This window comes from Oryzias melastigma, linkage group LG17, assembly GCF_002922805.2.
Source record: "Oryzias melastigma strain HK-1 linkage group LG17, ASM292280v2, whole genome shotgun sequence".
In the NCBI taxonomy this organism is placed as follows: domain Eukaryota; kingdom Metazoa; phylum Chordata; class Actinopteri; order Beloniformes; family Adrianichthyidae; genus Oryzias; species Oryzias melastigma.
The window spans coordinates 16427300-16453065 of record NC_050528.1 but is presented as its reverse complement, the minus strand read 5'-3'; the positions used below and the strand labels follow the sequence as shown (position 1 = coordinate 16453065).

Sequence of the window (25766 nt, the reverse complement as noted above, 5' to 3'; positions counted from 1 at the left end):
TCCTGTATGGGCTTGGGTGACAAGCATTTACAAGCTCAGCTAGATAGATTTTAACACAGAGGCAAAATCAGAAACCCTGGATATTTAGAGGCTGTTAATATGACAGCAATGCATTACCTGCAGTAGTAGAAGGCGCAATTCTTACACTATTTACAGATTCATCTTTATAGATAACACATATTTGAATATACCACAAGATCAACAAATTTCTAAGCTTTAATTCGAGCCTTATTTATAAAAATAAATTAGGCAAAACACCTAGCATGAAGCTGAAATATTGGTGAAACTCCAAAACAGCCTAAAAAAATCTTAGTAAATGCCAAAAGAGTCCAAAAAGCTAGCAGAATGCTAATGCTATTTTTTTCTTTAAAACCGTAACTTTAACATAACTAATGAATAATAAAAAGGCAGGAATATTATTCTAGAATAAACCAACTTAAACTCCATAAAAAAATATTTTGTCAAAATTATACATGTTGGAAATGAACGCAAGATAACATCGGGTCATTAATAACAATAAAATAAAATTATCTGGAGGGCCGGATATAATTACCCGGGGGGCCGGACCTGGCTCTGACACATGTGGATTAAGGGGAAAAACATTTTTTTTACTGCCCTTTTCCAACTGTGAGCCCCATTCCACTGAAATCCTGTGCACGCCCCTGCTCATCGTGACGAGTTGGGAGTGAGAATTCCGACAGCATTTGAACACAACTCGTGCTCCTCCTTTCCACACTGACGCGGCTGCGCAGTGCAGTGACCAGTGCATTGCTGCAAAGTTTGTGTTCCCCTTCATCGGGATAAAGTGTCGTGGATGCGCCTCGTTGAGAGCAGCGCGGTACAGAGGTTTCCCTGAGCTCGGGGAGCGTTAGAGCGGCTATGGGCGTCCCGGGCTCCGGGCCCGTCGGAGGCGCTCCAGCTGAGGTCCGGGGTCTTTCTTCGCCCAAACTAAAATGAGTTTCCGCTGTAAGACAGAAGGCCTAGCCTCCACCCATAGAAAAATTAACGCCGAAGATGCCCCCCCACCCTAAAAGATTCCTGTCTTAGCCTTTGATTTAGCTTAAGCCTCACAATGTCGGATCAAAACTACTACTGGACCGTGCTGCCGAGCTACAAAACCAGCTTTGTGACTGGAGCCATGATGAAAAGATCCAAAAGGTAAAAGCTAAAGCTCGTTTTTCTGTATTCTTTAGACATTGGGGCAATACTGATTGAAGTAAACGCCCGCACTGGTGTTCTTTTAGCGCCACCACTGCATCTGCTGCTGGAATGTTCGTCGTTTACGTGGAGCTCTTTGCTGCACCTAAACGCAGCATCTACAATGATCCTTCAGTTCTGTCTGCATCGTGGTTGAAGGCCCACACTGTTTTCTCTTCCATCCATCCACCATAGCTGTTCTCAGGCTGAGGCTGTTCGCACGTATAAGTGTGACCGGCTAAAAAGCTGATGGATATTCACGTAGGATGCACATTAAAGCCCTCCCCGCGTGTTTGAAGTGAGCCCAAGACTGAACGTTGTTATTAGTGGCACTGTACAGGGGCGGAGCCAGAATATTCTCTATGGGGTGGTGGGAGGGGGGCAGAATATGGAGTCAAATCAGGATCAGCTTAAAGTGAAGAAATAAAAGAAAAATAGACATTGTAACTGGGAGGAAAAAAAGAAAATTAGATTTATTTTATATTTGGAAAAAAAGAAAAAAAAACTAAGAGCGTGAAATAAATCTTAAAAAAAAATACAGAAAACTAGAATTAAAAACTCTAGATTTAAAATTACCAATTGAAAAATAATGTATCCATTAATAACAGCTGTTTTGAATTCTCAACTTTTTTTTTTTTGCTGTTCTGAATCTTCCCTTTCAGTCCTCAGTTTACATTTTCAATTCAGAGTAGTGCCGAAAACTAATATTTTAAAAGTCGACTTATCGGCGGTTATTTTTTCTAGTAAAAAAAAACTAGCATAATGCCATTATAACTTTCAGCTTTACTCCATATAATATAAAGTAATGACTATTAAATTAGTTGTCGACTATTTTAATAGTCGATTAGTCAACTAATCGACTAATCATGGCAGCCCTATTTAAGAGTAATTCTACATGGGGGCGGGGCTTTGAATCATTGGCTACCGGAACATGTTTCTCATGATTCCCATGGTGATGTGAAGTCTTTCTGCAGCAGAACGTTGTCTGTTTATGTCGCCCCACTCAGATCAAACTTGGGGAGAGCAGTATCACTACTGTGCAGTTTTACGTCACTAATATCGCGGTGCATTCGTGGTCTCGCTGTTTGGATTTTTTTCAGTGCAACTTTGCTGCTGATCTTGTCAATTGATCTCCTCTTTGCCGTTTTTTCACACAGATGGGGCACATGCAACTTGGCAGTGTTACATGCTTGTTTTCATCCAAATGATAGACTCATTTTCTATGAAAGTTTGAACAGTAAGAGTTAAAAAATGAGAGAAAAGTGTAAAAATATTCATGTGTGTCTGAGAAAAGTGTAGAAACTGTGTAGTGAGGAGTCCTCTGTCACTTCAAAGGAAACAAATCCCTGTAGCCAATGAGCTCAAAGCTCCGCCCCCATGTAAAATTAGACTGACCTCTGCAGCAAAAACTTGAAAATCTGAACTGAAAGTGAAGATTCAAAAAAGCAACAAAAAAGTTTTAAATTCAAAGAGCAGCTGTTACTAATGAATACATTATTTGTCAATGGATAATTTTACATTTAGTTTTTAATTCAAATTTTCTGTATTTTTTTTCAAATTTTTTTTTTCTAATTTTCATTTTTTTTATTTGCAGTGTACAGTTTTCAAATTTTCGTAAGATTTTTGCAGTTTCAATATCTATTTTTCAAGTTTTCAATCTGTTTTTCCGTTCACTTTAAGCTGATCCTGATTTGACTCCATAGCAGGAGACTTTGGGAGGGTAGTCAATGAGAGTGAGAGCAGAGTGAAAGGCCATCACAAATAAAAGGTTCAGTTTTATTATTGTTAATAATATGACAACAGATGCTCTTTTAGCCGAGCTGCTCAAACTCCTCCTGGAATAAATATCCATGTTTTTGAGTTTTAAACATGTATCCCAGCCAGCAAGGCCAGGCGGGCCCCATATGGTTTAAAAGTGGGCAGAAAATGTGGGTCTCGATTGGATTTGTCCGCAGTTTCTGTAGTGGCCCCACCTTTGTTTGCCCACATTGATTTAAGCAGGGATTCAGTGGGTTAGCTCGCTATGCTAGCCAGAAGCTATGTCGACAGCGTAGCATGCCAGTGAGCTCCACTGTTGCCAGCTGGTGAGCTTCACTGTAGGAAGCTAGCGAGCTCTGCTGTAGCATGCTAGCAAACTCCACTGTAGCATGCTATCGAGCCCTGCTGTAGCGACCAAGCGAGCTCTTCTGTAGCATGCTAGCGAGCTCCGCTATTGCCAGCTGGCGAGCTCTGCTGTAGCATGCTAGCAAACTCTTCTGTATCATGCTAGCAAACTCCACTGTAGCATGCTATCGAGCCCTGCTGTTGCGAGCAAGCGAGCCCTTCTGTAGCATGCTAGCGAGCTCCGCTATTGCCAGCTGGTGAGCTCTGCTGTAGCATGCTTGCTAGCTCCTCTGTAGCATGCTAGCGAGCTCCATTGCAGCATGCTAGCAAGCCTCACTGTAGCATGCTATCAAGCTCTGCTGTAACAAGCTCCTCTGTTTCAAGGTATTAAATTAGTCGTTGACTATTTTCATAGTCGATTAGTTGTTGATTAGTCGACAAATCGTTGCAGCCTTAATTTTAGGAATTGAAGCCATTAGTCCTGCCAAAAAAAAAACGATTATTTTAATAGTCGACTAATTCTTTACGATAAGTCGACTAATCAGGTCATGTAAGTGGATGTAAAACACACATCTTAACCATCATTAACTTTAAACTAACTAAAAACTAGACGTATCGCATCCCGCTGAGGATGCTAATGCTGAGAGCTGAAGATGCTGAAATTGATAGCTAAAAAACACTGAAGCTGATGGCCAGCTGAAATATTAGTTAAATACCAAAATAGCCTAAGAACAAAAAAGCCCAAATTAAACAAAACAGCTAATATGAAGCTGAAATATTAGCTAAATTCCAAATTAGCCAAAAAAAATGAACAATTCCTACATTTGCCAAAATAAGTAGCATGCAGCTGAAATATTAGCTAACCTCCAAAACAGCCTAAAGACCCATAATAGACCATAAATAGTCCAAAAAGCTAGCACAGTGCCATTATAACTTTCAACTTTACTACACTCCAACTCCATATAATAAAAAATAACAGCTAATCAATTGAGGATCATTGTGTCAAGTGTGTTTCGTCCTTATGAATGTAAAGTTGTTGTTTTTTTTTCCCCACTTCTCACAGCAAGAACAAGAAGAAAAGAGGCCTGGTGGGAACGCCATCACCAACGCTCTCACGGCCGCTTTCACCTCTCCCAACCACCAAAGGTACTCGGGAAATTTAGAGTTGAATCCCTTCAGCTCACAACGTTCATCAGGAATGAGGAAGAACTAACTTTGTTTAAATTTAGAATTTGGCTAATTACCTGTATAAGACTCGATTGTTTTAATTTGTCTCACAAAAGCAGTGCTGGTTTTTATCTGAGGTGGAAAATAAAGATGGCAAACATTTCTGAAGCCCACTGACAGTGATAGTGGTTTAATCTGAGGGACTGGTTTTAAAAAGCCTGATATATTTCCATCTGAGCTATGATGTGGTTATTAGCCAAGCCTTTGGCTGCTAACAGCCTATCTTTGATACAGCACAGATGGAAAAAAAACATCTTTTGAAATTCCAACAAAAAGAAATGCTTGAATTTAGGACAAACGTCACTCAATTAATTCAAATGGTTTTTAGGTTCCATGAAATATGAGTGACATGAGGAAGTACAAAGATCACTTCTCTCAAGAGTTTTCTACTGATGTCTAGGGCTGCCATGATTAGTCGACTAATCGACGACTAATCGACTATTAAAATAGTCGACAACTACTTTAATAGTTGATTCATCGTTACTTTACTATATATGGAGTCAGATTGTAGTAAAGCTGAAAGTTATAATGGAAGTCTGCTAGATTTTTGGACTATTTTGGCATTTATTATGGGTTTTAGGCTAATTTGAGTTGATTAAGTTTTTGAGTTTAGCTAATATTTCATCCACATGTTAGCTATTTTGGCTAATTTAGGATTTTAGTTTTTTGGCTAATTTGGAGTTTAGCTAATATTTTAGCTGCATGCTAGTTGTTTTGGCTAATTTGTTATTTTTTCATTTTTTTTAGCTAATTTGGAGTTTGCAAAATATTTTGGCTAATTCAGGCTTTTTTCAGTTTTTTAGGCTAACTTGGAGTTTAGCTAATATTTCAGATGCATGCTAGCTATTTTGGCTAATTCAGGCTTTTTTCTGTTTTTTTAGGCTAATTTTGGTGATTAGCTAATATTCCACCTGCATGCTAGCTGTTCTGGCTAATTTGGGCTTCTTTTGTGGCTATTTTGGCATTTAACTAATATTTTAGCCAGCCATCAGCTTCAGTGTTTTCAGCTATCAGCTTTAGTGTTTTTAGCTATCAATCTCAGCATCTTCAGCTTTCAGCACAATTATCCTCAGCGGCCAAATTCAGTTTACAGCATTCGCTCTAGCTAATACTATAAATCTAGTTTTTAGTTAGTTTAAAGCTAGTGATGGTTAAGATGTGTGTTTACATCCACTTTACACATGACCCGATTAGTCGACTAATCGTAAAAAATAATCTGAGATCAGTCGACTATTAAAATAATTGTTTGTGGCAGCACCACTGAAGTCTTTTGCTTTTCCAGCAGGGTGCAGTCCTTCGGAAAGCCCCAGAAATGCATCTACCAACACATCTACCAACTCACAGTTTTCCCGCAGGTAAAGTGATGTTGAAATTTGAAAACAATCATTTGTTTATTAACAGATGCATATAAAGACGTGGATATCAGGTATAAAAAATATTTTTACATGTGTGCTAAAAAGGATACATTCAAACCTAAAACTTGACGCAAGTAATGGACTTGTTTGTGTTATGGAGTGATGTCCGCTTGAACAATGGCTGACGGTCCATCTAATAAAGCTGATTTAAACTGCATTGCACAAGAGCAGCAAATCTAAGATTTCTGCTTGAGTTGTCTGAGTGTTTCTGACCAACCGGAGGAGTCACAAAGAGTGAAACAAAATCTGTGAAACCACAAATAAACGGGGAAACAGTGTCCTCTCATATTTTTCAGTCTTTTTTGTTTTATTTTGTTTTGATTGCTTAAAATAAATGAAATGATGAATTGGATTCATGTCAATATAATTCTGCTGTAAATCTGAAGTCGTTAGCTAATATTTTAGCAACGTTCTAACTTTTTTGGCTAATTTGGCATCTACTGAGGTTTTTGGGGCTCATTTTAACTTAAGCTAGTATTTTAGTAACGTACTAGCTTTTGGACTATTTTGGCATTTATTGAGGTTTTTTGGGGGGCTAATTTTGAGTTAAGCTTATATTTTAGCAATGTGCTAATTTTTTTTTTTGCTAATTTGGCACCTACTAAGGATTTTGGGGCTTTTCTGGAGATAATCTAACATTTGAACAAAATGTTCACTTTTTTTATTTTGCTAATTTGGCATCCACTGAAGTTTTGGGCCAATTCATTTTTAATTTTTACAGAATTTTTTAAAAAACATTTTCAAGAAATTCTTCAAATTATTTGTGCATTTCATGCAATATCTACAACTTTAAGTCCTTTGGCAGTTTTAGCAGTATGCAAATAGCTTTACCATGTTTACCAAAAAGCTTTTACACTAGCATTATCGCAGGTAACACAACTTTTCTAGTTCAAATTAATATAATTATTTTTTACTGAAACTTTTTGTGAAATGAAGAAAAATTAGGTAGTAAAATATTTGATGAATGTTGTGATTCTGACTGCTTTTTTCTGCTTTGTTTCAGCAGAACAGATGGCAGACGGTGGTCTATTCCCTCATCTGGATACTGCACAAATGCACACAGCTCATCAGTGTCGGTGAGCCAGTCTTCAGTCACAACGTTCTCTACACTTTATTAGTAATTAAGGTTATCACCTAACCACTACTGCATAGGGGCTTAATCTTATTTGCACATAAATTTAGGTGAAAAATGTCTTCCTGTAATCTTTATATTTAGTTGAAATTTCTGCTTCTTTTTTCATTCTTGACATTTCTTTAGTTGCTCCCTTGGTGGGGGTGTCCTCTCTCCCCTCCTCCTAACATGTTTCTTGTGTTTGCTTTGCTATTTCTTTCATTTTGCTCTTCCTCCATGAAGAATAAACTGAGGGAAACTAGTTTTATGCAAAGGTTCTTTTTCTGGTTGACAAAACTCCTGATCCATGTAAGCAAGAAGGACATTCCCTGAGAAAAGCTGCAGGGCATCTAAACGCCTTCTCAATCCTGATATTCCACCCTGATGGGAGATCTTAAAAATTCAATACAGCACAAATTGTTTTAAAATGAGCAAACAAAACGTACATCTTTTATGTGATCTTTATTCTGTCAAAATAAGGCTGAGAAAATGAGAAAATGTTACTGACTGTTGCTGTAAAATTGCAGAGCTCTGGGTTTCACTAAGTCTGGCTGTGCTCCAGCTTTGCTCAGCATTCATTTTTTAAACTTGTATAAACATGTCAGATGCTAAGTGACGTGTATAATGATCTTTGAGGGAATGGGTCAACTGTAGTTTGAATTTCACCCATTTGTGTGTGTGACAACTAGGGGTGTGTCAAAATATCGATATTGCGATTATATCGTGACATTTAGTCCTGTGATTGATTCTCGATGGGTTCTCACCAAGTATTGATCTTTTATTTTATCAGTGAAATAATCAGATTGTTCATATCATACAGTGTTACATGGATTCTCTAAAGGAGAAGTTCTAACAAAAATGTTCAGATCATTAACATTGTAAACATTGTTCTGCTTCTCCTGGAGGACGTTTCAGTTTTGCCACTAGGTGGCGATCGTGCTATAGTATTGCACCTTATTCCAGAAGAAGAAGACAGTATGAGGGGAAAAAATGTTACTTTAAAAATATTTCCTTTAAAGAGTTTTAAAAATTCATACCCGTGAGTTTATAAAAGATGTTTATTTAGTCAGCAATGTATGTTTAGGTCGACTGAGCGTTAGCATTAGCTGTCCTATGGGAAGTTCTATTAAACATTAGCATCAAGCTAGCGGACTTGTAGCGCAGTGGTTAGTCAGGCTCCAGGTTGCCGGTTCGATTCCCCAGCTGGGAACAGTGACCTTCCTGCATGGGTTAACTAGGCAGTAGGCCTCTGGTTTCTCTCACAGTCCAAAGATGCTGGCTGGTTGATTGGATACTCCACCTCCACTGCCCGTGCCCAGGGCAATATGTCCCCCACCTGCATGTTTCTCCCCTATTTTGCGCCAATGTCAAGCAGCTCTTGGGCTACCAGACTAGACTTTACATCACCCGGCAATTTCTGTTTGACAAATGAAAATTCTCAAAATTTGCCTTGTAATTGTATCTCTCTAGAACGTTTGTTCCGGAATCACTGCTGTATTTCACAAAAACAAATGTCTTTAGAATCGGATTTGCCGTTGGTAACAATTCTACCTGCCACCGGCATCGCTGCGCATTCATACGGGAAAAGCATTACTATGAACACTGATGCCTTCTGGGTAATGTTGTTTTTATTCGACTGAGTTACATTTTAGGCATGGTGTCAAAAACTACAAAATGGCTCAATCTTTACTTTTTTTTTTTTTCTGTGGGCTCCCGCACCTGTCCCACTGCCTCCAGAATTGAATCCCATCCCGACACGGTCCCGGGATTCCAACTCCCATCCTGCGGGAATCCCGTGTTAATCCCGGAAAAATTTCAGCCTCTATTGCTTATGTAAAGACCAAGGCTAAGTTGTCTAGTCCAGAGGTCTGCAACCTTTAACAGTAAAAGAGCCATTTGGACTCGTTTTTTACTGATCAAACCTAGAAGGAGCTGCATAGATTTACTTTAGCCTTTAAGAAATTTAGATTTATATTTATGACCTTCTTATTTTAATTATAAATATGAAAAAAGGCTATTATTTGGCACGAACAAAAGCAAAAAATATAAAAAGAACCCTAACATCTCTCTTGATTTTTTTATTTTATTTTATTTACATTGACAGAAGCTCAAATAACTTATCAAAATAAAAGATGCTCTGTTCCAAACAGGATCATCTCAGTGCAGCTAGTAACCGATGTTGTGCAGCACAAGATAAAATGTGCTTTCAACTAATAAAAGATCAAACTTTTTACCAAAGTTTAGTTTTGCATATAAACTCTGTTCATTCTGGAGGTAGAGTTGATCAAACAAGACGTCTTCAGGTCAACAGGATGTAAAAACCTACATAGTTTATCATCTATGTGAACCTCAGACATCAATTTATAAACTTAACTTAAATACACAATTAAATAAATGCTAATTAAGTAATATTTACTTTGAAAAAATGCTATTTTATTTTCCTTTTATTTATTTAATTTTTTGTTCTTTTTTCCCTCTTTGTCCTCAGCAGTCTTACACTGCTGGGTTTTGTTATTTTAGTTTGGGGTTGGTAGTCTTAGTTTGCTGCTTTGTTTATTTGTTTTCTTTAGGTAGTTTTGGTTAGATAACCATTAGCAGGGAGCTGCTGACTCAGACAGTCGACATGGCTGGATCAGCAGTCTCTCTGAGTTATTTTATGTTTCTCAAGGATCCACCATGGAGAGATAAGAGAACATGTGGACCTGGAGCTGCAGGTTGCAGATCTTTGGTCTAAGGCAACTCTTTCTGTTTGAATTTCTTTCAGATTTCTTCTTCCCAGGAGCTTTTGCACCAGTTGCCTTTTCAACCCACTCAAGATGATCTCCACTTCCTCTTCAAGCGGTTTCGCAGCACAGAAAGCTTGCACGATGAAGAAGCCGGCAGCGCCATCCATCCTCATCGATATCGTTCTCGCAGTCTAAGGTATTTTTGCGATCAGAAACAATTTTTGGACAGTTTCATAGCGAGGAAGGAAGGAGACCATGACTAAAAGCATTGAGTTGGTGCCATGTGATTGGCTGACCTAAGGAGCGGTTGGACAGGTGTAACAGAGGCCAGTGAATCTGCATTTAGCATTCATGCTTTCAAGTCACATAAATAAAAGCCATCTCAGGTCAGTTACTTAGCATTTTCTCTTGTCTGTCCAAAATCATTAGTTCCTATTTCATTCAGCAATTTTAAAATACATTTTTTTTGGATGGGCTCATACCCTGGCTGATTTATTTTATGGATTTTGGAGGTCCTGCCCGTCATGCATGGCTTTTCCCCAGACACCCCGTTTTGCTCTGATAGGTTGATTGGTGACTTTAAAATGTTCCCTCAGGTGTACATGTGATCCCCATGATCCTGAACATGAAGAAGTGGGTGTATGGATAATATTTGGGAATGACGTTTAACTGTTTCTTTTTTTTTCTTTATTTTCTTCCAGTCCTGGAAGGAGCTGTGGAACTCTTGACAATGAGGTGATCATGATGAATCATGTCTACAAAGAACGCTTTCCAAAGGTAGGTTTGTATGCATCAATCTCAAATCCAGTTTTTTATGTTTTTTATGTTTACAATCTAGAAAATGGGTAACATTTTATAATAAGGTACCCCCTAATAACTTTATTTAATGCAATACTAAGCATTATTTGACTCTAAAATAACGTGTTAACAGAGATTTTTGTGCCTTACTTTGAAGAACTAATTGCATTAGTTAGCAGCTAACTAATGTTTACGATAAGGTTCAAATAATCATTTCATAATTGTAAAGTGTGAACATCTTTTTACTTTGAAAACAGTTAACAAATGGCCTCTGTTAATCACTAATGATGTTCTTTAAACATTTTTATACCTTCAGAATGCGTAACATTGGTAAATTTGCCTTATTTATTCACTATCACTATAATCCAGGGGTGCTGAACACATTTTGGTTCAGGGGCTACATTCTACATGTCCACATGTGTGGACATCATAATTTGGGTGATATTACCACAGTGGTTAATTCTGCTAATCAAAGAGAAATAAAAAGGCGTGTCGAACAAGAGCTCGGGTCTTACGGGAATAAACGACCTTCTCCAGAGCGTAACCAGCTCTCTGTCAGCAGTAGGAGAGCACTGTTCTCATTCAGAATAAGCAAAAACTTCTTGTTCTGTTGACGACAACAAATTGTGGTGATTCCTTCATGATATGCAGACCTCTGGTAGGATTTATTCGGAATAATAAGTTATAATTATGAACCGGTGATCATAACAGTAATAAAATCTCCGATCCTGATCGGGGTGCAACATTTGATTCAGATCGAGCCGGAAACGACATGATTTCTGTTCATGTGATCAGAAATTGAGACATCCACAATTCTAAGTCTTCATTTGTCATTCCCAACTATTCTAAATGTCTAAATAAAGTCTTGAGTACTCCACTACAATCTCGCTGCAGGGGGTTTTAAAGTGTCTTTGTTGGGATTCCGTAGGCCACGGCTCAGATGGAGGGTCGTCTACTGGACGTCATTTCAGAGTATTGTCCTGACACCGCTCTACCCCTGGCTGATGGGGTCTTAGGCTTCATTCAGCACCAGCTGGTGGAGCTTGCTAGAGACTGTCTGGACAAGTCCAAGAGTGGTCTGGTCACCTCCAGCTACTTTGTGGAGCTACAGGAAAAACTGGAGAAGTTGCTGCATGAGGTGGGTGTTGTGTTGCTTTAATTATTTAGCTGAAATAGCCCATTTAGTATTTTTTTATTCCAGGTCCTTCATAATGATGTAATCAAGGATCATCACATATATATGTGTTTATTTTTTTGCCAATATTTGCTCTGATTTTCCTTGTTTTAATCATATTACACTTTCTCCTTTAATTAAAATCCTGCATTTGATCCTACAGTTATAACAAACCTGTAGGGCCGTTTCTAAAGGTCTACATCAGAGGTCTGCAACCCTCCAGATCCACATGTTCTCTTTTATCTCTCGTGGTGGCTCTTTGGTCAAACATAAAATAAGACAGACGGCATACATTCACGTTCTTGTACGTACTGTATTCCTCCCATGCGTGCCGTACAGGAGCAAGTGGGCCTAAGAGTGGTAACATCCTATCACTGCTCATCAGAGTCGTTTCTTTAGTTTTGAAGACCTGTAAAACTTTTCTCATTCTGGTCAAACTTTGCTTGAATCAAACAGTCAATATCTTTCATTTTTGTTCCGTAGGCATACGAGAGGTCAGAGAGCGAGGAAGTGACCATCATCATTAAACTGGTCAGAAAGATTCTCATCATCATCTCCAGGCCTGCTAGACTGCTCGAGTGTCTGGTGAGTCCAGTGGCAGACTAATACCTCACTTCTTAGTTGCATTAATAACCTAAAAACTGTGCTTTTGTTGTGTTTTCTATCAGGAGTTCGATCCCGAGGAGTTTTACCAGCGTTTGGAGGCAGCTGAAGGTCACGCAAAGGTAGACCAAGGCATCAAAACGGATATTCCCAAATACATCGTCAGTCAGCTCGGTCTCAACAAAGATCCAATCGAAGGTACAAAAGGATATTATTGGTTTGTCGGCATTACGTTACATTTCAACTTCTAGTTTAATATTACAGCTGCTAATTATGCTATTGATATTGTAAGAAGGGCTGGCTTTAAGCAATTTCTGCATTTACAGAGATGATAAATCTGGAACAAACCAGTCCAAGTCAGAGAGCAAGCAGAGAAGCTGAAGATTCTGGGGAGGGGACACCTCTGCAGGTTCGTTCTACAAGGATCTGTGAATGGGGGAAAGAGGACGTAAAGTGTTTGAGAAGATGTTTAATATCCTGGAGAATGAAAGCTGTATTATGTCGTTTCAAACGTTTTGCTCAATTACATATTGGTCCTAAGCTAGAGTATCAAAGTTCTAAATCTGTTATCTTTCAGTTTATTTTGTGTTTGAAGTCAAAATTACTACTTACTCTGCTGGCGTATTGATATTATTTACATGTGGACTGATAAGTTATTTTTTCAATTTTTTTGACTAATTTGGTGTTTAGCTAATATTTCAGCTGCATGCTAGCTACTTTGGCTAATTTAGGCTTTTTTTGGTTTTTAGGCTATTTTGGGATTTATTATTTTAGCTGACTATCAATTTCAGCATTTTCATCTATCATCACTATTATCTTCACCGGCCAAATTCAGCTTACAGCATTCACACTAGCATTATCACAGGCAATTCTAAATGTGTAGTTTTTAGTTTATAGCTAAGGATGGTTAAGATTTGTGCTTTATATCCAGTTTGCGTATGACCCAATTAGTCGACTAATCAGAAAAAATAATCTGTGATTATTCGACTATTAAAATAATAGTTTTGTGGCAGCTCTACTCCACAGTGACAGAGGATCTATCCCCTTCTTTTCTCTTTATCATCCAGAGCAGAGCAGTCCACACGTCTACTCGTCGGAAACCCTTGGAAGGGGACTTTGAGACGATAAAGCTGATTAGCAACGGGGCCTATGGGTAAGCAAGAGAAATCAGAGAGTATCGTGGAAAGTGCTTTGAAAAGAACAAAATCAACTAACCAAACTATGGATCTGTAGTTTGGTGGTGGGGGTTTGGGGGTGTTTTGGGGTTTTTTATGTGTCTGAAGTTAAGTTTTTGTCTTGCCCTTTGTATCCTAACCGGGATCCAAACTCCCTTTTTTCATCAATGCATCACTTTCTTTCCTGCAATGCAGAGCAGTTTATCTGGTGCGACACAAGGAGACCCGCCAGCGATTTGCTATGAAGAAAATCAACCGTCAAAACTTGATTCTCAGGAACCAGATCCAGCAGGTGTTTGTTGAACGGGACATACTCACTTTTGCTGAGAACCCATTTGTGGTTTCCATGTTCTGCTCTTTTGAGACTCGCAGACACCTCTGCATGGTCATGGAATATGTGGAAGGTAAACTTGGAGCAGCAATGACCTCGGCACTGCGGATGGGTCCGACAAAGGCTGCTCACCTAGACTTCGTTTGTGTTTTAAGGTGGGGATTGTGCCAGTCTGTTGAAGAACATTGGCGCTTTGCCTGTAGATGTGGCCAGGATGTACTTTGCAGAAACTGTCCTGGCTTTAGAGTACCTTCACAACTATGGCATCGTGCACAGAGACCTCAAACCTGACAAGTGAGTTCCCAGTCTGCATGCGCACGGCTTCATAATTGCCACAACTAAGAAACTAATGACTTGCATCATATTAGATTGATCAGAAGTTTGTGCGACACTCTTGATCCTTCATTTTTTACTCCTAATCTGAGTCAGATGTTGGCATTCACAGTAACTCCTGTTGTGTTTTTGTTTTCCTGCACAGCTTGCTAATCACTTCAATGGGACACATCAAGCTGACAGATTTTGGACTGTCAAAGATTGGTTTAATGAACATGACGACTAACTTGTATGAGGGACATATAGAGAAAGACACCAGGGAATTTATTGACAAGCAGGTATGTGTATTTCTTTGTTTGTTTTCATCCTGTTTACACTCATTAAGCAGGAAAACAAAATCAAAATTTACCAGATAACAAGAACATTCTTTATCAAGCATCCAGCCAAACATCATGGAATTAAACTGCAGTTTCAGATCTATGAAGAGATGAGCATAGGGCTCTCTGTTTGAAACCTGTAACGAGAGCTCAAATAATGGAACCACAAGGGAGCACGACCCGGTGCTTTCACACGCCAGTCCCAAGTTTGAGTTTTATCCAAATGGCATTGAACATAAAACCAAAGACTTTCATATTGGATTTGTTGGGGTCGGGGTAAACAACAACCGCTGTTGACCTAAAGGCAGAAATTGGCCACAATATCTGTCATTAATGAATGAATTGCAGTTAATGCGATAATTTGACAGCTCTAATCAACACACAGGTTTTTCTAATCCTGACTTAGAAAACCTTTGACTCAGTCTTTCTGTAATTCATCTTTGCAGGTGTGTGGAACTCCAGAGTACATTGCTCCAGAGGTAATCTTGAGGCAGGGTTATGGAAAACCGGTGGACTGGTGGGCCATGGGTGTCATCCTTTATGAGTTTCTTGTTGGATGTGTGCCGTTCTTTGGAGACACACCAGAGCAACTCTTTGGTCAAGTTGTTAATGGTAAAAAAAAAAAAAAAATCATGAAAATATCTAGGAAATGTCTTTTCATTGTTTCTGTCTTTTGCAGCAGCAGCTATAATTATTTGTTAAACCCCACAGTAGATGGAATTGAGTGAGTGTGGAAAAAATAGAGTTGGCCTGAAGTCATAGTTTAAAAAAAAATCAATATCACTGACCAACATGCAACGGCTTCTGCCTAACGCTAGGTTCATACTGGATGCGGAAGCAACGCGGCATCCACTTTCTCCTGCAATTCTCCTGCTGTTTAGATACAAAAACATGATCGCATTTGTCAGTCGTGGTGTTTTATTGTGAAAAATTGGTTATACTTTGAAAATAGGCAGGATTTTGTCATGTATCTTGATGTAACTTTGCTCTAGAATAGACCTCAGATCTCTCATGGCTCGTGCACATACTAGACCAGACATCGAAACGATCCGCTGCACGGCGCGAGCCTTCCGCGGAGGACCGTGACGGTCCGTGCCTGGTTATAAGGACATCATAGGTTAAAAAGGGCGCAGAATGGAAGCAGCCTCCATTCCACGGCGTTTCTGTGTCCAGTGTGAGCTAGAGGTGGGACGAAATATCGGTATGATGGACTATCGCGATATATTAACTCAAACGATTACCGGTCCCTTAAATCTGTTTTTAAAATAATACCAATAAAGTCCACCAGGGGGCGCATCACGTGAGCGTGACAATGAAGTGCAAGGATGCCGTAGCTAAACCATCATCAATTTTTATCGAACCAATAAGTTTTTAGCCTAAATGAATAAAAACATAATGGTACAGCGCGAACACAGGGTGCACTTTCTTCACTGCTTTTCCGCATGCAGAGGGGGAAGGGAAAGGCTCCTACCTGCTCCCGCGGACAGGTGAAAGCACACGCATGGCAGAGCAGCGCTAACCTAAAGCTCCAAGCTGTGCTACATTGTTTAAAGTAGACGCAGACAGCGCCCTGTTTCTAAAAACATGGTTTGTAAGGGCGGTAACCGCGGTAACCTGTCTAAACACCTCATCTGACCGTCCAAATGAGACGTCTCTACGTGTCGTGGCGTTATTGATCCAACAGGTGTGTATGCTAGCGGTACACATGTGGAGCACGTGACTGAAGGGTTGATTATCAAATATAAGTGCAGGGAATTTAATGAATGGAGGGGGAAATGAATATGGATATCAGCACTATAAAAAACAATGATCTTGGAATAGTAACAGTAACATTATGAATTTTTATTTCCACATTTTTTGTTCTTTGAAGTGAGAAATCCATGTAATATACTCTGTATTTTAGTTCTTAGGTGGAGCTTTGTTTACCCTAAACGCATGTTACTGTAAAGACACGTCAGTATTTATTGGTCATTTTGTTAAATTGTTAAATTAACATGTTGTGTTTTAAATTGTTCTAAAGTTTTTGAAGAAAATAAAAAATATATTTGTTTTACAATAGTTATGTCAGAGATCACCAAGGAAATATATTGATTATTGTAATATTTGCCATATGGAGATACTATCAGTATTGTAGGCCATGTATTGTGAATTCTCTTGAGCTACCCTGAGATTCCCAGCCGTAGTGTGAACTAGATGTTCTCTCTCTTTAACTTACAGTAACTTACAATAGTAATGCTCAATAAACCAACCACAGGGGTGTAGATCTTTCAGTGCTGCTCACACCGTTTTTTTCATCTTATGATTTCCAGTCAAAATTATTAATTTTTAAAAATATTTATAATATGATTTCGGTTAAAAATGTTGCTACTTTTGTGCTTAGATGAGATCATCTGGCCGGACGAGGAGGACGCTCTGCCATCGGACGCTGAAGATCTGATATCCAGACTGCTGAGGCAGAACCCTATGGATCGTTTAGGAACGGGTACGTCTGTGCCGAACAAAAACACTTCTGCCTTTTCACTATTTCAAATGGTTTCCCACCATGGTGCAAAGTGGTGCATGTTTGGAATATTAAAAGTTGAGAGCCAAAACATATCTAATAGAATGAATCGACTGACCTGTAATCCTTTCCAGGTGGAGCCAACGAGGTGAAGATGCACATCTTTTTCTTGGGTTTAGACTGGAACAGCCTCTTGAGGCAGAAAGCAGAGTTTGTACCTCAACTAGAGTCAGAGGAGGACACCAGCTACTTTGACAGTATGGAAATCATTTTGAGAGTTGAACACTTTTTTAAAGGCAAGTTTTAAACTTGACTTTCTGTTCTCTGAATGTTCCTTAGCACGGTCCGAGCGCTACCGTCACCTTGGCTCAGATGATGAGGAAACAAATGATGATGAGTCTTCTGCAGAGCTGCGACAATTCTCCTCTGTTGCTCATCGTTTCAGCAAAGTAATTCTTACTCTTCAATAAAAGGATATGGATCTGATGGTTCACTGTATTTAACTAAAAAAAAGTTCATATTTCATAATGAACACTTCATCTAAGCTTTCCTTCGATGTCTAGGTTTACAGCAGCACCGAGCATCTCTCCAGCTCCATCCCATCCAACCCCAGGCTGTTACTGTTGGACAGAAGCCACAGCGAGGAGAAGAATGAGAGCTGGGAGAGCAGGGGCATCCCGTCTCCTAGTGACGGTCTGAAACCTTTAGCTTTTGGGGACAAGAATTTAGATGGACACAGGAGATGGTGAGAGAACAGAAATGTTTTGTTTATGTCATTTTTGGGAAAGTTGTCATGATTTTAGGGATGAATGGAGTTAGAGGTTAACACGTATACAGACGTGGGGCATTTCTGTATGGAGACAAAATAGTCTCACTCTGATTTATGTGTGCCTAACTCTTGATTTGTTACTCATTTGTGCATGAGTAAAAAAAATTACAAAATTCAGAAAAATACAATTTACACATGAAAATGACAACAGCTTAAAACTAATTACACACGCACATCTTTAAAAAGTATTCACAAATCACTTGTTAGGCACACACAAAACCTCAGTTACGCACAAATCTAAACACCCACAGATCGGAGTGGGCCGATGGGCTGATCAAGACCAGACTAGAGCCCCCCTCCCTTTTTATTTATTTTTTATAAATACAGCCAATGCACATAGTTCTGGTTGGCTGCAGCACCGGTGTGCTCCGTGTTTTTAAAACGCTTATTTCTACTTTTTTATACTCTTTATCAGGTTTATCTGTTTAAGGAAGTGGGAAACTGTCAAGTTTTACCAGATATTATTCACCTATTATTATTATTATTATATCTAAGTTCAAAATGGCTGATGAGAAAGCCCTGATGACCCAGCATTCTAATAGTATTTAAACGCATCACTGATGGATGAATCTCTGAATGTGAAAAGAGTCTCACCTCAGATTTGTGCGTAACTGAGGTTTTCTTGCATATTTTTTAAAGATTTGCACCTGCAATTAGTTTCAAGCTGTTGTCATTTTAATTTGTGCATGTGTATTTTGTATTTTTTTCAGTTTTGTAATTTTTTCCTTATGCACATAATGTATTATATGAGTTACAAATCAGGAATTACACACGCACGAATCCAAATTTACTCACAAATTAAGAATACATAAATCGGGGTGATACTTATTTCTCTCCATATTTCTGTTGGGGTGGTGCTAAAACATAGCGGAACAGCTGTTAGCTTACTTGGGATGAGCTGCAGGGATGTGCTTCCTGTCTGGATAACTGAACGCTGCATAAAGAAAGAATTTAAAGTTCATCAGTTTGGGTTTGGAAAGAAAGCTTGAATATACATTAAAAAGTTAAAGATGAAATTACTTAATGACCATATATATGAACGATATAAATACTTATAGTGAGTATTTTTCTTTGTTGTTGTGTAGTCTTCGTCCTCGTGCTTCATCCAGCTCCTCTCAGTCCGACCGTAGTGGAACTCTCAGCTTTGATACCACTCCCCCGTCTGCTGCCTCTGCTGAGCATTTGGAGGAAGGTGATGTTTACAATGAAAAAAACTCCGCTCTGTGCTGATTATTTCAACTGTTGTTCTGACGCTACCTTTCTAATCATTAAAGAAATGGTTTCCAACTTGAGCCGCATTCGTCTCCGGAGCAACAGTACCGGCACAAGGCCAACTTTCCGGAGGGGAGCATCCCGGCGCATGGCACAGCAGCTCGAGAGCCCCGAAAAACCCAGAACCTCGTCTGGAAAAATGCCCAAGTCTGCTTCAGTTTCAGGGTTATCGCTAATCATTACTCCAGGTAAAGAAATATGCTGATTTTTTTTTTTTTTTTTTTTTTACAACTGTGACATTAAAGTCCCCCTATGACCATTTTTTATTAAAAAAGAAAAAAAGTTCCCAGCAGTGTTTTAATTATGCTTTTAACCAAAATTCCACAACCTAAATGTCTTAAAAAGTCATTTTTCATGCTTTTGATATTTCCTTAAATAATGATAAGGCATTTTTTTTTACTTTGTACAGTGTCCTTGAGTGTTTTGAAATACGCTTTCAGATAAAATGGATTATTATTATTATTATTATTATTATTATTATTTGACAGTAAGGAACTGTGTATTGCATTATTCATTTTCAGTCAAAACGGTATAAAAAAACAGGAAATTGTTATTCATACTAGTTTCCACCTTAAAGTCTTCCTATGACAACTTTTTTTATTTTAAAAAAACATTCCCAGTAGTGTTTTAATTATGATTATGAAGTTTTTAATCAAAATTCCACGACCTAAAAGTCTTAAAAAGTCATTTTTCATGTTGATCTGAAGTCTCCTTTTCCAAAATCTCCTCTGAGGGGGCGTGGCTTTTGGAGCTGAGCTCATCAGCCCCGCCCAAACAGAAAAGTTATAAAAATAAATATTAAAGAACATACTTTATGTTAAATGCAAAAAAATCCATAACATCTAAAATGAAGAAGCAGCTACAGCAGATCCCTGGAAAAACCTCCGACATCTCAGTTCAGAAAGTTTAGTGCTAGAAACACCAGTGGAATTGTTCAGGACCCTCACACTCCTAGTTCTGTGCCAAACGTCTTTTCAAAAATGTTTATTTCTGGAAGACATTTTTCATACATTTCTTTCTCATTGAAAACCAGATGACTCGACGTTTCCTCCTTCAAGCCCCAAATCTTCGCTGTCTTCAAACCCCTCATCCAGAGACTCGTCTCCCAGTCGGGACTTGTCCATCAGCATCAGCTGTCTCAGGCCTCCAGTAATCATTCACTGCTCTGGGCGGAGGCTGGGATTCACGCTGCGCGCCATCAGGGTCTACATGGGTGACACCAACATCTACACTGTTCATCACATGGTCTGTGTAAGTATCTGTCCTCTCAAATGTCTCTCAGTCTCCTTCTTCACGACGGAGCAGGTTCAAAAATATGCAAAATCCAGTAAATGTCATGGTACACATCACAACTATTACCATTTATAACAAATCAAAGTAAAATGGCAAAGGTAGACTAACTTTATGCATGATATAACGTTGTTTAGCTTTGAAAATTTCTAATTTTTTGAAATATTTGTTAATGACTTCATTTATCTTATAAATTCATATTGTGAAAACGTGAAATTACAAATGCTTCTCCTTTCTTTCCAGAGTGTTGAAGATGGCAGTCCAGCTCATGAGGCTGGAGTAAGAACTGGTGACCTCATCACTCATGTCAACGGGGAGTCGGTCCAAGGACTTCTACACACTGAGGTGGTGGAGCTCCTGCTCAAGGTGTCACATTTTTCTAAACTTTCTCTTCAGAATTCATGGTTTTGAAGTGGGTACCTTTCAAAACAATCTGCTAACCCACATGGTTTTATTGCTAAAATAACATAAAGGTGTGTTGTTTCTTTTTGATAGAGTGGAAACAAGGTGACTCTACAAACAACAGCACTAGAGAACACTTCTATCAAAGTGGGCCCAGCCCGAAAAGCGAGTTATAAAGCCAAAATGGCCAGACGCTGCAAAAAGAGCAAGAAAAAGGACGGACAAGACAGGTACACGAGAGAAGAAGAGCAGTTAAAGCTGCTTGCTTTTGTTTTGCTTTATTTGTATTTATGGAGTTTGTATTTCTTGTTCTTATTAATGGAGATGAAACACCGAAAGTGTAAATATTGTAATAGGAAATAGCTAAAAGCAAAGACCAATCTTGTGAATCGGTATTTCCTTTCAAAACAAATTTAATGCTAGTTTGCTCTTTTTCTTCCCTTTAAGTCTCATGTGTCAAAGTCGAGGCCCAATTCTATCCGGCCCTCCAGATCATTTTATTTTATTGTTATTAATGGTCGGATGTTATCTTATACTCATTTCTAACTTGTATAATTTTGAGAAAACATATTTTTATGGAGAGTAAAATATCAAAGTTATTTAAGGTTTAAGTTGATTTATTCTGGAATAATATTCCTTCCTTTTTATTATTCATTATTATGTTAAAAAGTTATGTTTTTTTAAGTTTTAAAAAATGGCATTCTGTTAGCTTTTTTTGACCATTTTGGCATTTACTAAGATTTTTAGGCTATTTTGGAGTTTGGCTAATATTTCAGCTACATGCTAGCTGTTTTGGCCAATTTAGGCTTTTGTTTTTACGTTTTTTTAAGATGTTTTGGAGTGAGACTAGCATGGTTTGGCTAATTTAGGATTTTTTCCGTTTTTAAGGATATTTTGAAGTTTAGCTATTTTTTCAGCTACATGCTACAGCTAAATAGTGTTTTGGCTAATCTAAGATTTTTTTTTGTTTTGTTTGTTTTTTAGGCTAATTTGGCATTTAGCCAATATTTAAGATGGTTATCAGCCTCAGTATTTTTGGCTATAAATTTCAGCATCTTCAGCTATCAGCTTCAGCGTTTTCAGCTGTCAGCTTCAACGTTTTTATCTATCAAATTCAGCACTTTCAGCTTTTCAGGTTTTAAGGATATTTTGATGTTTACCTATTTTTTCAGCTAAATGCTACAGCTACATACTGTTTTTGTGTTTTTGTTTTTTAGGATAATTTGGCATTTAGCTAATATGTTTGCTGGCTATCAGCTTCAGCATTTTTAGCTACCAATTTCAGCATCTTCAGCTATCAACTTCAGTGTTTTTAGCTATCAGCTTTAGCGTTTTTAGCTATCAACCTTAGTGTTTATAGATATGAACTTCAGCGTTTTTAGCTATCTGTTTTAGCGTTTTTAGCTACCAGTTTCATCATCTTCAGCGGCCAAATTCAGCTTACAGCATTCACACTAGCATTATCACAGGTAATGCTATATATCTAGTTCATAATTATGTTAAAATGTTACAGTTTTAAAGTTTTAAAAAATTTTGTTTTAGTGTTTTCAATAAATGTTTATCCTGTTTGGCCCATTATCTAAGGTGTGTTTTGGATTTTAGTTCCTTTTGCGATTGAGTTTGACACCCCTGCTTTAATGTATAGCAGGAGACGCAGCATCCTGAAGAAACTGTCAAAGCATCCAGCGACCCCGCCCATGCACAGCAGTCCCAGCTGCTCTTCAGGATTTCAGCAGTCATCCAGCGATAGCCTTTCTGGTTCCCCCACACAGAGCCTCTCTTCAGGGCCGTCTACACCATCTTGCTCTCCTGCTCCTGACCACTCTGGGGGTGAGCCTTTGTAGAATGACTTTAATGCATTTCTATACATGTTAGGACTGCCACGATTAGTCGACTAATCGACTATTAAAATAGTCGACAACTAATTTAATAGTTGATTAGTTGTTACTTTATATTATATGGAGTCAAAGTGAAGTAAAGTTGAAAGTTATAATGGCGTTACCCTAGCTTTTTGTACTATTTATGGTCTATTATGGGTTTTTTAAGGCTAATATTTCAGATACATGCTAGCTATTTTGGCTAATTTCGGATTTTTTTCAGTTTTTAAGGCTTATTAATTTAGGATTTTTCCGTTTTTTAGGCTCATTTGGAGTTTAGCTAATATGTCAGCTGCATGCTAGCTGTATTGGCTAATTTAGGCTTTTTGCTTTTTAAGCTATTTTGGCATTTAACTAATATTTTACCTGGCTATTTTAGCTATCAATTTCAGCATCAGCCAAGTTCAGCTTACAGCATTCAAACTATCATCATCGCAAGTAATGCTATATATCTAGGTTTTAGTTACTTTAAAGCCAATGTTGGTTAAGATGCTTTACATCCAGTTTGCATGACCTGATTGGTTGACCAATCGGAAAAAATAATCTGTGATTAGTGGACAATTAAAATAATAGTTGTGGCACCACTAATAAACATACATGTGTTGGTTGATCTTTCAGATTCCAGTTCCTCTCCATGCTCAAGTTCCCCTAACTCTCCAGTGCCACAAACTCGTCCAAGCTCACTTCATGTTTTGGGACGTTACACCAAAGCTGGACGTTGCAAGTCGACCAGCAGCATCCCTCCTTCTCCGCTGGCTTGTGCCCCTGTTTCCCAGCCTCTGTCTCCACAGTGCTCTGCATCCTCCCTGACAAGTCATCCGAAATCCCTGCAAGGCTTTCATGGCAAAACATTATCCCCTCCCACTATTGCCCGTCATTCCGTACGCACCCACAGCGTCGAGCCACCACGCTCACCGCTGATCAAGAGAGTTCAGTCAGCAGAGAAGCTGATGGGAGAGAAGAAAGGTAGTTACCATGGAGATAAGAAGTCCTATAGCTCACGCCTCTATACCTTGGAGATGCCTCTGCCTGAAGGTGAAGGACTGGAGGAGGAAGATGGGGGCTCCACAACAAGTTTTGTGTGTATCAATGAACACAGTCAGAAGGGTTTGTATCTCAGGGGGCAGAAGGACCAGCAGGATGCATCTGGTGGAGGCAGTGACCCTCACTGCTCCACGGCACCACCACCACACAGAGGAAGCAGCCAGCATTCCAACAAGGTGGTGGCGATGAGGAAGCTCGTCCGATCGGAGCGCAGGGACTCTTTCAAGAAACAAGAGGCTGTGCAGGAAGTAATCGTTGATGAATCGGATGAAGGAGAGGCATCCCCGTGCACAAACCCTCCTGTTTCCCAGTCAGGCGCATCAAAGGTTCAACAGATCAACTCGATGAAGACAGAATCCAGCGTGGATCAGAGAGCAAAAGGATCGCACTCACACCAGCGAGCAGGGTCAAAAAAAAAGTTTGGAAATTCGTTCAGATAAATGAGACAATATCACCTGAAGGTGCTAACATTTAAAAGAAAAGGTCAAATTTAGCAGGTCAAGAACAAACAACGTATTGTCTTCTTTTTCTCTTATATCACTGTGATGCCTGTAACTGGCTTACTTTAGGAATATTTTTGTTTTTAAAGAATCACAGTTAAAATTTAGATGTTTTTTTAATCTGCAATACTGTGGACATTTAAAGCCAAGTTTGCTGCACAGAAGGGCAGACGTCATTTTTTTAACTGTGTGTGTTTCATAGACTGTCCCAATTTAGCCTTGTACCATGTGTACTGTAGAGTTTCATAATAGGTTTCTTGCTGCATTCTCAAGTCTGTTAAGCAAGTTAGGTTTGTTGATGCAAAATATTCATTTCATTTTTATTGGATTTTTCAGTACTAAAATGGTGAAGTGCAATTTAAAGCATAGTTGTGTTGCCAAAGTGTGGCTGATTTGAACTGTTTAAAAAAAATCGTGTTGCATTTGTGCCGCATGTAACTTCCATAACTCAACATGCAGATGTGAAAATAAACTGATCGTTGGTCTACTGATATCTTGAGTAATCAGGCAGTTTGTCAAACACGAGTGAGCATGTACTAAAAACGTTTTGTTCATTCTTGATTGGAGTAAGCTTGTGGGAAAGATATGCACCGGGGGGGATTGGATAGCTCGTTGGCTGGGTGTAGAACCAGGGTTCACCTCCCAGGGGGCACAATGAGCTTAACCCTGCGTGGGTCCTTTGGCAAGACCATTCACGCCATTGATGAACGCTAGGTTCACACTAGACACAGAAGTGCTGGGAAGCTGCATGGAGCGGCATGCATGCGGCATCCGCTCTTTTCTGCAATTCACACCAGACGCGCATTTTTCTGCAACGTTTTGCCATCATGGGTAAATTAATAACCTGAAATATTACCCCATGTTTCTGCTAAGAAGAAGCAAGTAGTTAGTAGGCCTACACTTTTTAATTTATCTGTTCTTGAGACGCACGGAGAAGTGTGTGTTGTGGTTGTATGTTTATTTTCATCTCTACAGTCTGTTTAGACACAAAAACATCATCGCATTTGTCAATCGCTGTGTTTTATTGTGAAAAATTGTTTGTTTTTTGAAAATAAACTGGATTTTTTCGAATTGACGAATCACTTGCGCACAAAATAGAACAGACGGCGAGACAATCTGCTGCACCTGGTACGAACCACGCCATAGGTTAACAAGGGCGCCGAATGGAAGTGGACTCCGTTCCGCGCCGCTTCCACTGTGAACCAGGCATAACTGTGCAGCCATAAGGGGACCGAGTTTGAGTCTCCTTGTGCAGGTCCCCAGCACAGATAAAATACAGGGTGGTGCTAATCAGTATTGTTTCGATGAAAATATGAAAAATATCATAAACTTAAAGGGAAACCAAACCCAAAATTAACTTTTTTTGTCTGTTGACCTCTATAAATGCTGCTTTAAAAGTGCTGTCTATTGGTCATTGCAACATTTTTGACAAATTGAAATAAAACTGTTTAATTCTTCAAAATATAGTCAAAAATCGTATGTGTGCTGCCCCCTACAGGTTGAATTGTGTGATTGGTCAAACCATGTAAGTTTCAGAAGTCT

The 25766-nt window shown here is 38.9% G+C and overlaps 1 protein-coding gene across 7 annotated transcripts; it reads left to right on the top strand.

Annotated features, from left to right (window-relative positions):
• The first annotated feature begins 549 nt into the window (after positions 1 to 549).
• Positions 550 to 24717, top strand: mast3a (microtubule associated serine/threonine kinase 3a). 7 transcript variants are annotated; one of them, XM_036216495.1, is made up of 27 exons: positions 551 to 966; positions 1048 to 1158; positions 4364 to 4446; positions 5810 to 5882; positions 6946 to 7018; positions 9818 to 9975; positions 10481 to 10556; positions 11506 to 11715; positions 12235 to 12336; positions 12420 to 12552; positions 12681 to 12763; positions 13422 to 13507; positions 13725 to 13933; positions 14016 to 14154; positions 14339 to 14471; positions 14957 to 15122; positions 16891 to 16992; positions 17145 to 17267; positions 17350 to 17459; positions 17574 to 17755; positions 18925 to 19031; positions 19114 to 19299; positions 20145 to 20362; positions 20645 to 20767; positions 20897 to 21033; positions 22449 to 22633; positions 23299 to 24717. In XM_036216495.1, the coding sequence occupies exons 2-27, from the start codon at positions 1073 to 1075 to the stop codon at positions 24162 to 24164; spliced, it is 4149 nt and encodes a 1382-aa protein (XP_036072388.1). In that variant the 5' UTR covers positions 551 to 966; positions 1048 to 1072; the 3' UTR covers positions 24165 to 24717. The 7 variants fall into 7 exon arrangements, with proteins under 7 accessions (XP_024124353.1, XP_024124351.1, XP_036072388.1 ...); XM_024268585.2 differs by having other exon boundaries at positions 550 to 1158; positions 6949 to 7018; positions 22452 to 22633; XM_024268583.2 differs by having other exon boundaries at positions 550 to 1158; positions 22452 to 22633.
• Positions 24718 to 25766: the final 1049 nt, after the last annotated feature.

Excerpts from the sequence above, each read along its gene's own strand:
- mast3a (XM_036216495.1), top strand. The coding sequence starts at position 1,073 with ATGTCGGATCAAAACTACTACTGGACCGTGCTGCCGAGCTACAAAACC. Across the intron at positions 12,553-12,680 it reads CAACAAAGATCCAATCGAAG|AGATGATAAATCTGGAACAA; the intron begins GTACAAAAGGAT and ends CTGCATTTACAG. Across the intron at positions 21,034-22,448 it reads AAAAAGGACGGACAAGACAG|CAGGAGACGCAGCATCCTGA; the intron begins GTACACGAGAGA and ends TTTAATGTATAG.